The sequence below is a fragment of the Medicago truncatula genome, chromosome 2, assembly GCF_003473485.1.
Source record: "Medicago truncatula cultivar Jemalong A17 chromosome 2, MtrunA17r5.0-ANR, whole genome shotgun sequence".
NCBI classification, from domain to species: Eukaryota; Viridiplantae; Streptophyta; class Magnoliopsida; order Fabales; family Fabaceae; genus Medicago; species Medicago truncatula.
In genome coordinates, this window is record NC_053043.1 from 51,798,882 (window position 1) to 51,811,394 (window position 12,513).

Below are 12,513 nucleotides of genomic sequence, written 5' to 3' on the forward strand. Positions count from 1 at the left end.
AAAAACTGTTTTTACGTGTTCTGACTCTCTATTCCTAACCTCTCCTATTCTTAACTGACATATTCTCCCTTATTCCAATTCTGCCCTTATGCCTCATTAATCTAATTTAATTATATTCCCTCACTAATAATGCTCATATTAAGCTACTAATAATTTCCAACATATAACACATCACAATTAATCAAATAAATTATACAAAAAGACACTAAACTCGATAAAATAAATAAATAATAAAATAGCGCGTTACAGCGAAAACGTGATAAAGATCTTCAGCTTAATGACAAAAATTTGCATGGTTTTCTTTAGCGTGTTTGTGTGTTTTGCTGGTATTGAAGCTAAAAACCGGAGAGGGTGTATTTGTAGAGGTCCTTGGATGTTGTGGACCACATTAACTCTTGGTGCAATGTGGTCCATACAAAATAATCCTATGTTGAGGCTGTCCGGATTATACAATCTGAACCACCATTCACCCTACAGAAAGTACCAAGTTTCATTTATTTCAACCAGAATCATATGTTTTCGGATTATATAATCTGGAATCCATGTGTAATCCGGACTGCATCAGAATCTTTTGGCTGGTGGTCTGCACCACACAGAACACGTTTGTCAATTGTTTTGGTGTTGGGTCTAGTCAAGAAAACGTGTTTTTACACGTTTTTTTACTACATTAAGTGTAGATATGCTCCATGCAACCATACATTCCCTATAAATAGCCTTCCAAACCACACCATTATCTCCCACCCTCTCCTCTTCTTCCTTCTACAACCATCTTCTCCTCCTCCTTCTACAACCATGGTTTTCCATCACCGACCTTTCATAGAAACAGGCCTCTTTGAAAATTTTCAGGGATTTTATGAATGGTCAATGGGGCTAATGGCCATTGGTTTCTTCTTCCCGCCCTCCTATTTCCTCCTCCCCTGTCTCCCCTCCAACAGTGAAGCTACTGGTATGTCCTATCAGCCGGAGTCACTGGTATAACTTACCCCCGCCCCTCCCTTAGAAATAGTTTTAGGTTCTTATGTAAAAAGCTTCAACATTATTGTAATGAATTATTCAAATATCAATAAAATGAGTTGTTTTTATCTTTTTATTTCTGTTTTATATGTTTATTTGAATTTATATTACGAATTTCAAAGCTTAAAATTGTAAAAGTTTTGGAAAAAGACCATTCCGGAATTTAAAATCCGGATAAATCTGGAAAACATTAACAATTCATTCCGGATAATTGTTGTGTGAAGGCAATTTCATAGTTGTGCCTTATCGTTTTTCTATGTCTGTTTGATATAGATTTTAGGCCAATTTTGTTGTTTGAGTTTTAGTCCATATTTTGTATTTTAAGTTTTAATATGTAGTTTAAATTTAATTTTTCTATTGTAATATCCCAACCGTATCATATCTTACATTTTAAAATATTCTCATATCAGCATACCGGTGTCGTATTATATCTGTATTGTATCATGTAGTTGGGCTTCATATTATCTTATCTTATTGATTGAAATTTAATTGACATCCACTTAAATATCCTACATAAATTTTTAGGGTCTATATACATTTTACCCAATAAAAAAAATAAAGAAATCACTATTCACCACCAAAAATTGCAAGGGTCGGACATTTACCCCAATTGTGAATAATCATAAAATACTCTTATTTTGGATTACGTCGAGCAAGTTTCTCCTTTTGATAACTTGTATCGTATCTTTTACGATCGAATTTAATATATTACTTACTAGCATATTAGTCCCCAAAATTAAATAACTTAATAGAAATTAGTCTCTGACTTGTATCACTTACTAGCAAATTAATCCCCTAAACTATATCACTATTGACAAACTATTCCTTACAAGTTAACCCAAGGACCATACTGACCTACATCATTCAAAATCAGGGCCTATTTTCCTATTGGTAAATTTCAAGGGGGTAAATGCTCGACCACTGCAATTTTAGGGACGAATTGGCAATTTACTCAATAAAAATAGAGTTGAAGCGCATGTTGCTAGCATTTCTAATTCTTAATTAATGTGTGAGAAGTCTAATAATTTCAAAATAGACACTGCATAGCAAAAAAAAAAAAAAAACTTTGCAATGATTGGTTACTTCCAATGCGATGTATTAGAGATATGAGAGCCAAAAAGGCTGTAAGATAAAATTTTATGTTAAAATGAATGAAAACTATGGAGAGGAAAATAATACAGATTAAACCATCCATTCAAAATTCAATAATCAATATAGTATACAATGCTGAAAACTTCCAGTACAGAGCATTGCCCCTGATCACTTCATGGTTTCACATGCCATGTTGAATGCTGAAAGCAGGCTGAAGATTTTTTTTGGGGAAATCTTACAAACACACTGCTTACTACTATTCCAAGTATATAGGAATAGAAAGGCAACATGTACAGATGCCATTGCCAATGCCATTGCCAGGCCAGCACTCTATTTAGTCATCACCTGCATATATATCAGTAGATTTTCTAAAGATCAATAAACAGTTCAAATTTTATTAGTAAATTTCCTAAAGTAGAACTACCATTCATCTAGTATTTAGATTGAATACTAGTTTGAAAACTGAGTGTTGCAAATTGACAGTGTCAAAAAAGTGGACCGCCACTTGACCAAAAAATAAATAAAGTGGACCGCCTAGCTTAGGAATACACTATATTTACCAAAATGTAAACTCCTCTGTCTTTACTATTAAAGCCTAAATGATGGAAATTGCTGAAGAGACCCCCTGCATTGCTTAAAATTCAGGGAAACACCTGTCGGAAGCTATAATCCGATAGGGGGCTTGTATGCACACACACACACACACAAAAAAAACCTATCCGGAACTTGCGTTCCGATAGGTTGAGCAATTTGGGGGGCCTGCACAGTGAGAACCCTAAATGATTGACACCAACGCAAAGTTACATATTCTACAAAAATAGGTAGATTATATCATATAGGAGTACGGGTTTGGGGAACAAATTTCCATAGGCATGGTGCATGGATGTGTCATATGTATGACTCATATCAATAAAATACAATAGGGGTTCAGTGACTCCAGTCTACCAAAAGTTGGAGATACGAGGGGGGGAGAAGTATCTATTCAGCTCAAGCTTTTGAAAAGAAATCCCCCCAACTAAAAGATAAAAGAATTTCGTGTTTTTTTAAATCCATTTATCTTCAACTTAGTTAGGCAGTAATTAAATGTTTCAGTTCATATGTTTCCTAACGGTCTAAATCCAAGTACAGAAAGTTCATACCAAACAGAAAAATATATGCATATCTTGAAAGGTGACAAGGAAAGAATCAGGTCATAACAAACTAGGCATTCTAGTTGTTGAAAGATATCTTAGCCATAGGAGAATTATAGATTCATCTATAGCTTCTGTCCCGTGATAAAGTCTACACTATGAATCTAGGCAGTATATAATCAGTAAACTCACCACTTTTAGGGTCTACATGTACGAAAAAACTGGCAGCAACTATAAGATAGCATAGAATAAGCATCAAGCCTTTAAAATAATTTGAGGTTCCTTCCTGTAAGGATAAAAGCAATGTAAAGATGGTTGTCGCAGACATAAATAAAAGTGCCAAATTTGAAAATAAATAAATAAATATACAAGCTTATGCATAGACTGAAAAGTTACTTGACCCTTGACAACGAAGAATGAGAAACAATCATATATAACCCATTTTAAAACCAAATTGAAAACCAACCAACATTCATGCTTTTCGTCATATGTACTAAATCTACGTCGCAAGATATTTGCATTTAAAAGGACAAGATGCAGAATGAAAAATACCAGAGCAAGATAAATAAGATAATATTCCATATAATTAAATGAGATATTGAAACACTAAACATGCATTCTCATGGGAGATGTTGCTCCATTTTCCTGATATCCAAAAAAGTAATGCATTTTTATATACATTATTCTATTGAAGTACCCGGTCTATTCATATCTCACTTTGTTTCAAGTATCTATCGAATACTGAAGAGATGTCCAATGCAGAAAGCAAGTAATGATACAAAACAGGTGTTGAGAAAAAAATGAATTCAGAAACATGTGAAGGAATCCAATGTCTGTGAATGTTATACAAAGAATCGACAAACGAGTGTCTAATGCATGTGCATAGAGAGGGCATAAGGTATTAACAAGTCAACTTAATCCATTCTCTCACTGGATTATGGAATTGATAATCACACCGAAAGCACAAAAGCAAAATAGAGTAATAATTATTTATTACTTTTGCCTAATTTTTAAATTAGGTTTCATAAGCAATAATCATGTGAGATGCTTCATATGAGTTTCCTATCAAACACATGATAAATAATTGAATGAATTCAGAATTATTCTTAGACCCTCTTCTCTAATCATTTGGAATTAGCATTCTATTTCAATATGTAAGACATGAATTTTTGGTTTGGCTAAACAATTTAGATGAGAACTAACTTATGTTCATTAATTCCTTATAAAGTGGGGAACATCAACAAATGCTGTCAAGAAATTTCATAGGGGTCATCAATAAGAAAGCAGCACATACCTGCATCATAAATGCAACTACCAGCACAGTGATAAAAAGTGTGGCAGTCTCAAAGAGTTGGAAATTCAAGTCCATTTCTTTTCCCATGCACCATCCAACAACCACACAGAAGGGGATCTACAAATTCAAAGAGAACAGGAATTAATTTTTTCTCAACAACCATCATCCCGTTGTAAGAAGTTAATTAATAAACTTGAGACAACTTCCTCTGAGATGAAGAAATACAGACCAGTTTATTCACATAATAGTATAATAAATAATAAATTAATAACAAATGCAAACCCCAAAGAACTATTTGTAACAGTTCAAGGCCATACCACAAACATCGATATCTGGGTTGATGATCCAACAGCAACTCCAATTGTGATATCCTGTGGAAAAGTTGAATCCATTAACAGATTAAACAGTATTCATGGAATAAAATATAGGGTTTGAAAGCCACTTACTAGCTTGTCCTTTACAGCAAACATGATAGCACTTGCATGCTCTGCAGCATTTCCTACAATTGGAAGCAAGATGACGCTAATAAAAGCCACTGACATATTCAATGATTCAGATGCTCCCTGCAATAGACCAGAAACACAAGATGCTTATGGATAAACAAGGAGTTCTTCATTGCCAACAAGGACAAGAATGAATAGATGTTTCAGTGGTATATAATCTCGAATCAAAAAGCAAACATAGCTCACAAAGCAATCATTAAATTTATGTTGCTGTGTAGTTTTTGGGTGGGTAAGGTTTATGGGCAAGGATTAAATTAAACTGTGTTTCGACCCTTCCTGCCTCATGGTTTCCAATAATACTCTGTTTTATAGCATGGGCCAATGTGGAGGTGACAGGAGTTGCTTGCCATGGGAATGGTCTAGAGTCCATTCATATCAGGACCAAAAATAAAAGGCCGCTAAGGAGAAGAGGTGATCTATACTATAATTGCAATTTTAACAAAAAGCAGCTTAACCAACAACGGATTTAATTTAAGAGTTGAAATACAATGTTTGGTTCATAAAAAACAGTAAACAAATGACCACAATTACTTTCTGATAGATCATTAGGATTTTCTATATTGGATAGTATAATTGAATTAATTTATTGAAGTCTTAGTGAGCTGGCTTAGAGCTGCTAGTACTTGATCTGATCTAGATCTAGATTTTAGTACAATTATGAGTAAAACGTCGACATTTAAATCAGCATCATTTGATAACTGAAACTGATTAGTGAATTAAAATATCACTCTCCACTATTTCACCCAATTCTTAAAAATTCAAAGCCGTATCAAAAGTCATCATCATTCTTAAGAACCAAACCCATCGTTTCTTCTGAATAGTACCAAAAATATGGAACTCCCTTCAACTGGCGTAAATGAGTTAGTTTTATTGTATCATGCAACATTGTGTTAGGTGATGTTGAGCTAGCTACACGCTTCTTTCACTTACCCAAAGTTATGGGTATAAATGAGTTTTTATTCTTTATTTGATCTTTGACTTTGACCAAGGTAAACCCATAGACATTGCACCGACACGATTCTATGGTGTAATACAAGAGTATGGGCATGTTCTATGATTGAAGTTTTATGCTAAAATAAAATAAAATGAAGCAAACACTAAAAGGAAAAAATTCAACATTCCACGAGAATAACAAAGAACAAAAGCTTAATGATTGAGAAATTCTGAAAGTGACTGTACAGCTATACCTCTATGGCATCCACAAGGTATCCAGACAACACTGATACCCATACCGTCAAAATTGCAAGCCAAATTATCGCTTCCGATTGAGTTAACTCAAGTTCTTCCTCCTCGTCAGAGTTTTCACTTGTATCTACTTCCTGTAGAAGTTTAAGGAGATTAACTGTGAAGGGACCATTGAATAATAGAGAAAAATGGCATGCCATAGGCACAAATTCACTCGCATAAACTTCTATGTTTTGAAATATATAATAGAATAATAATTTTTAAACAAAAAAGAAAATTAATGTTTTTCCTTTTGTAATAAATGCAACACAAATCCACTCACACTGACATCCATCAAAATGCAAAGTCGCATACCAATTAGTGATGTTATGTAGTGATAATTTAGGAGAGAGACATAGGGGTTGGAGTGATAAAGAGGTCATGGGTTTAACTCCCTCATTAACAAAATAACAACTAAATTTTTTTTATAAGCAAATGTTAGTGGTTAGCTTGTCAGGGGAAGGGCAAATTGTTGGCAGGAATGATAAAACCCTGGACCTCCTTCAGCATCCCAAACCCATACCGTTTGGCTACACTTTCAGGAACAACAACTAACATTTGTCATTAAAAAAAACTATGTAGTCTGATTTGAGGAAACAAAATTAAACGATAAATGATAGTGGCCTTAAGGTTTCCCCTTATCTTCAAGTCTATCAACATTCCTTTCGAGTACTAACCGCCAAGTAATGCATGTGTATCACTTTCTCTCATTTTCATTAGTTTTACATTGTTCATCTGGTCAAACTCTCATCAACAACAAGCAAGCATTATCCCACTAAGTGGGGTCGGCTACATAGATCAAAGTACGCCATAATGTTCTATCATAAACCATATTTGGATCGAACTCATTACCTCTAAATCTTTTCTAATAGTTTCTCTTATAGTTTTTCCAGGTCTTCCTCTACCTCTTTTGGTCAAACTCTCATCAACTAAATAAATATATAGATGAGAAATACTAGGGTCACACACTCCAATTATAATTCGCCACATCGTCTATTTATTTTACCTATTAACCGGTTGTACAGGTTGAGAAAATACATCTTCTTTTGGAAATTTACCCGCACTATTCACACACAAAAAACTGCAACGCTCATCACTCTCCCAAATTCCATGGCCCCTTCCAATCTTTCTCACACTGCCGCCATTGTCTCTGTCAAGCTCTTATGGTCGATTTCTTAAACATCTTTAGTCGTCGTCGTTGATTTCAAAGAACCAATTTACAGTCCATATCAAATTGAAAGAAAAGATTAAAACTTTACCCAAACCTATATGCAAACAAGGGTACCCAGATCAGAAGTCTTTAATGGGAACCTTTTAATGGGATTTAATATATCAGATTTTTTATTCATCCCTAACTTGCAACTAAAACATGGCAGTAATATGCAAATCAACATCTTAGTCGCATAGCAGCCGCTGCCATATCAGATTTTCCGTCCTCACCTTCCGTCTTAAATTGGAAAATATTCAAACATGTTTGAATTGAAAAAAGATGTGAAGAAAGATTGTGAAAACTGAACTTCAAAAATAGGGTAGTGAATTTTTTCAAAAGTAAATAGAACGTTTGTTCTGGAAGCAATTTTTTACAGGTCCCATTGTTGAATCCTTGAACTTGAAGAGATGGAGGTGGGAGGTTGAAGTGCACAGGAAGATGGAAAGCTTTTTTTTTTTTGTTAAAATAAAAAAAATAATGATTAATGGTTGAAACAGGTACAAGTTATGGAGTAAAAAAAGTGAATGAGGTGTCGAATTATAATTTCAGTTTGTTAGAGAGGTGTGACCTTTGTATTTCTCATATATGGATATAGTTGGTGTTCCAAACAAAACCTCTCAAAAGGCATCCTTAACTATTGACCCTAGTTTAATCCTTTGTTTGTGTTTGAGGAGGGCAGGTAGTAAGTTTTAACATTGTTGACATACACACATACAAAATATATCTTTCATTGTCTAACTCTACTTGGACTTGTAACTTGAAGTTCTCACCTGTAAAATAAGGCCTTACTAGAAAAATGGATACCAGTAAATGTGCAACGCTTGTTAACAACTCACAAATGGCATATATACAAACAATTTCTTAAAAGGAAGAAAAAAAATTGTTAACAAATATGAATGGCTTCATCTCAAGTACGTCATCATGAAGTTAATTGTAGTTGTACAAAGCAAAATAAAATGTGGCAAAAGAAGGAACCTGGTCAACTGGAGCATAAAAATTTTGTTGACTTCTAAGTTGAAAGTAAAGGTAGCTTGCATAGGCGACTAGCATTATACAGCTGCTAAATCTTGATAGAGATAAAACGGACTTCCCAAGATGAACTTCGGAGTGAGTGAAATGAAGCACGGCTGGAAATAGTATTCCCATTACAGCCATCAACAACAAGCCTGAGTTGACAACAGCAGCTGCCTTATTGAAAACCTGAAGTTTATTGTAGTGAACAATACCACCAGTAAAGAATGCACATCCAAGGACAAGAAGCATATTGGACAAGATGGAACCAAGTAAAGATTGCTGAACAACACGAATCATATCGCTTTTCAAAGCGTATATAGATATAATCATTTCAGTTGCATTTCCAAATGTTGCATTAAGTAAACCCCCAAGTGTTGGTCCGGTGTAGAAAGCAAGTTGCTCGGTAGCATAACCTAGACGTTCAGCCAAAGGAGCAATACCCAATAAGGCGAAGAAAAAGACCCAAACATGTTTTCCGCCAGAGAAATAGTGTAGGAAGATGGCAAAAGGACCAAAGGGGAGTAAGATGTTGATCTTAGCTTTGATTAAGACGATATATATACTTTTGCTGATTAGTCTAGTGCGGGAATGATTAAAGAAAGAAGGAGAAGATGATTTAGGTAAAGAAGAAGAATCGAAATGAAAAGAGTGTGGTTTAACAGAAGAAGAAGTATTAGCAGATGTAGATGAAGGTGAAGTTGAACTGAAAGGTGTCTCTTCATCGAAATCAGCGTCCATCTTGTCCCCAGCAGATGCAGAACCCATATCTAACTACTGTAAAAACAACAACAACAAAAACAAATCAGTCAAGTAGATTTAAAATTCAAAAAACAGATCAGATCAGATCAAATGAAACAAAACCTGTGAAAGTGTAAGCCAGGGTAGGGTAGGGTAGTCTATTAATTGTTGTGATTTGGATGGAAATAATACAATACAGATGGAGCCCACAGCAGAAGCAGAAGCAGAAGCAGAAGAAGTATGATGTATTTCGATGAATCTAATCTACCAAGCACTTTCTGTGTGAATCTGGGAATGAATCAATCAATCTGTGATTTAGGGGAAGAAAATCCAAAGTAATTTGATTGATTGATATTAGCGTTGAATGGCCTGCAAGTGGTAAGGATGTCACTCAGTCCCACCTGCGATGCGAACCAAGGAAGCTTCGCCGAAATATCACTCAACCCTTTTTCTCTAAATTATTATTATTATTACTCTGCCTAATTTTCTTTCTTAGTCTCATCTTTTTCCTTTCTTCTCTTCTCTTCTCTTTTTTTAATTAATCATTAAATCCGCATATCCTATAACCTTTCTTTCTAAATCTACACCACTTTAATTTTATTTACTAGTACAATTTTTGGGAGCTTTTTTATCTATTACTATATATATATATATATATATATATATATATATATATATATAACTAGAAACATATATGTACTCTTGAATGAATCGCGCGCTAAACCGCGCATTAACGTGTTGTTCGTTTATACGTGTCATATAGAATATTATATGAGGGATAATATAATTTTGAAATTCTTTTTCAATGATAAGCAAGTTAATTAATTATGTGCATGGTTGTAAGCTGCAAACTCTTTTAAAAGTTTTTTTCCATTCTAAATACCAACATTGTCATTTGTATGAACTCATGTCTTATTTTAGTATTCTTTACATGGATAATAATGAAATAAGTTTTCCTTGATTTACATTAGGAATAGGATCATTCAAATAATTCTTGCTTGCATTACAAAAACAATTGGATCATTGAAATTTTTAGATTTGATTCACCAGTAGTCTGAGTGACAATTAACATGAGAAAAGGTTAAAAGTTTCCCACGGGAAAGTTAATTAACTATTTAATTAAATAGAGAACACATTTTTATCATACACCCACAACACTAGATTTGTTTCCACACCACTATTCTCCCCCACCTCAAAGACTTCGGCTATGGCAGAAAAAGACGACTCACTTTCATAACAGATTCACAACTCGCTATCACCCCAACAAACACATTTTTATTTGTTGAAAAAGGACAAAAAAATTGGGGAAACATTAGGATGACAGTAATGGTAAAGTTTATAAATAAGAAGAAAGAACTTAAAAAGGTATTCTAATAAATATTGGTGAAAAGGGGGAAAATTGATTCTTGGAAGAAAAAAAAAATTCATATTTGATTTATGCTTTCATTGTTAATTTTACTAGGAATTTATTTTAGGATCTGCATTCAAATTGGTTACATGATTCTGTTTTCATTCTAATTTTGAAAGGAAATTACTGATAATTCTATCAACGTATATGTTCAAGGAACTTGTTTTTGGGATGTTAGATGTAATGGGATCAACATGAGGGGAAAAAGCTAAGGTAATGGTCCATGGTTTCGCTAAAAACGGGATTGGATTGAGATTTCAAAGAATTTTAAAAGACTTTTTTGTTTTATAAAAGTCTTGTGGTATTCAATCAAGATTTTTAAGGAATGTAAAACATTCTTGTGGTATTCAATTAGGATTTTCAAGATTTTTTAATGAGTCCAATGAAATTCAGTGGTATTCAATTGTGATTTTGCATAACTTAAAAATTGTCTACTGGTATTCAAAACTCTACGGATTTTAATGGATTGTTGTCAGTAATGGATTTTGTGAGATTGTTTAGTGTAAAATGTACCTACTAACAATCTCACACCTAACCTTGAGACTTTTTTATCTCCCACACATAGCCTTGAGATTTTGTAATACACTTCCAAATTCTTTTTTTTTTTTTTTTTACGTTTCTTCCAAATTCTTTTATGTTCCACTGCAACAATGACAGGTTATATATTTTGTTTGACAAACTTATTGTCGAAATCATCATGCCTCTAACTTGCACTTTTCTTAACATAATTTTTACGTTCATTAAAAAAAAATGTACTGTATAATCTTGTGGTTAATTTACCATCTACCTATATATCAAATTATTATAAAAATCACAACTTTACGTTCATTGGTATTATAATAATTTTTCTACTTGCATTTTTCAATCAAATTATTATAATCAATAAACTAACATAACTTATTTTTTGGTCTATTTATTTTGATATCATATGTCAAGAATTTTTAAGATCAATCAACCTGCTAGTAGTATATTATCTAATAGTCTTTTTTTTGAAGAAATATTACACTCATTGATTCAATATTTTTTTTCGGTTGATTTATAACCGTACTTTTGTTTTTGAGATTTTTTGGTCTGTACTGTATCTTTAAATTTATTGACCCTTTTAAAATCTTTAAAATCCATTAAAATCTTTTAAAATCTATATCATGAATCCATTAAAATCTTGCAAAGAATCTTGATTGTAAAAAGTCTTTCAAAAAAAGTCTTTTAAAATCTCACAAAATCAATACAATCCAACAAAGTCTTTTAAAATCTTCAAGATTTTTTCTATCAAAACAGTCTTTTAAAATCTCAATCCAATACACCCCCTAAGAGTTGAGGATAATGTGAGGGGAGAGTAGTGGTGGAAGATGGTGAGGAAACAAATCTAGTGTTATAGGTGTATGATAAAAGTGTGTTCTTTATTTGATCAAATGGATAAAATTAATTTTTTATGGTGGGAAACTTTTAACCTTTTTCATGTTAAATTTATATAAGATTCACAATTGTCAAATTTATATAACATATTGAAATTCTTGATAGTATAAAGATTGCAACACTAGTTGATATAAGTCTTGCTGCAAATTAGTTCACCTTCCATATATAAAAAAGTTGGTTTTATTAATGTTGATCAAATGATTGATTCACCTTAGAATGATAATGAATATATAAATGGTTAAAAATCCGATTGACTTGTTGGCTTTGATGATCATGAATTAACATTCTTAATCCCTCTTTATTTTTAACTCTTAAAAGTGTCACATAAAGTTATTGTGGCTGAAGATTGATCCAGGGAAATAGATAATGACATTGTAAGTGATTGATCTTAAGATTTGTTGATTGTCATGTCATATGATAATATAGTTGAAAACTATATTCGGTTGAGTTCAAAAGGTCATGGTGATTGT

At 33.1% G+C, this 12,513-nt stretch overlaps 1 protein-coding gene across 1 annotated transcript; it reads right to left on the reverse strand.

Moving 5' to 3' along the window:
• Positions 1-2,093: 2,093 nt before the first annotated feature.
• On the reverse strand, positions 2,094-9,689 carry LOC25488013 (vacuolar cation/proton exchanger 2). The gene is made up of 8 exons (XM_013610189.3): positions 9,343-9,689; positions 8,443-9,255; positions 6,221-6,352; positions 4,977-5,093; positions 4,848-4,901; positions 4,531-4,647; positions 3,429-3,522; positions 2,094-2,451 (listed from the first exon to the last, which is right to left on the reverse strand). Exons 2-8 carry the CDS (start codon positions 9,244-9,246, stop codon positions 2,441-2,443), a joined length of 1,329 nt encoding a protein of 442 aa, XP_013465643.1. The 5' UTR covers positions 9,247-9,255; positions 9,343-9,689; the 3' UTR covers positions 2,094-2,440.
• Between the last annotated feature and the right edge of the window lie 2,824 nt (positions 9,690-12,513).

Coding starts and splice junctions, on each gene's coding strand:
- LOC25488013 (XM_013610189.3), bottom strand. CDS start 9,246: ATGGGTTCTGCATCTGCTGGGGACAAGATGGACGCTGATTTCGATGAA. Junction 4,902..4,976: donor TTGCTGTAAAGGACAAGCTA/GTAAGTGGCTTT, acceptor ACTTTTCCACAG/GATATCACAATTGGAGTTGC. Junction 3,523..4,530: donor TAGTTGCATTTATGATGCAG/GTATGTGCTGCT, acceptor TTATCCTTACAG/GAAGGAACCTCAAATTATTT.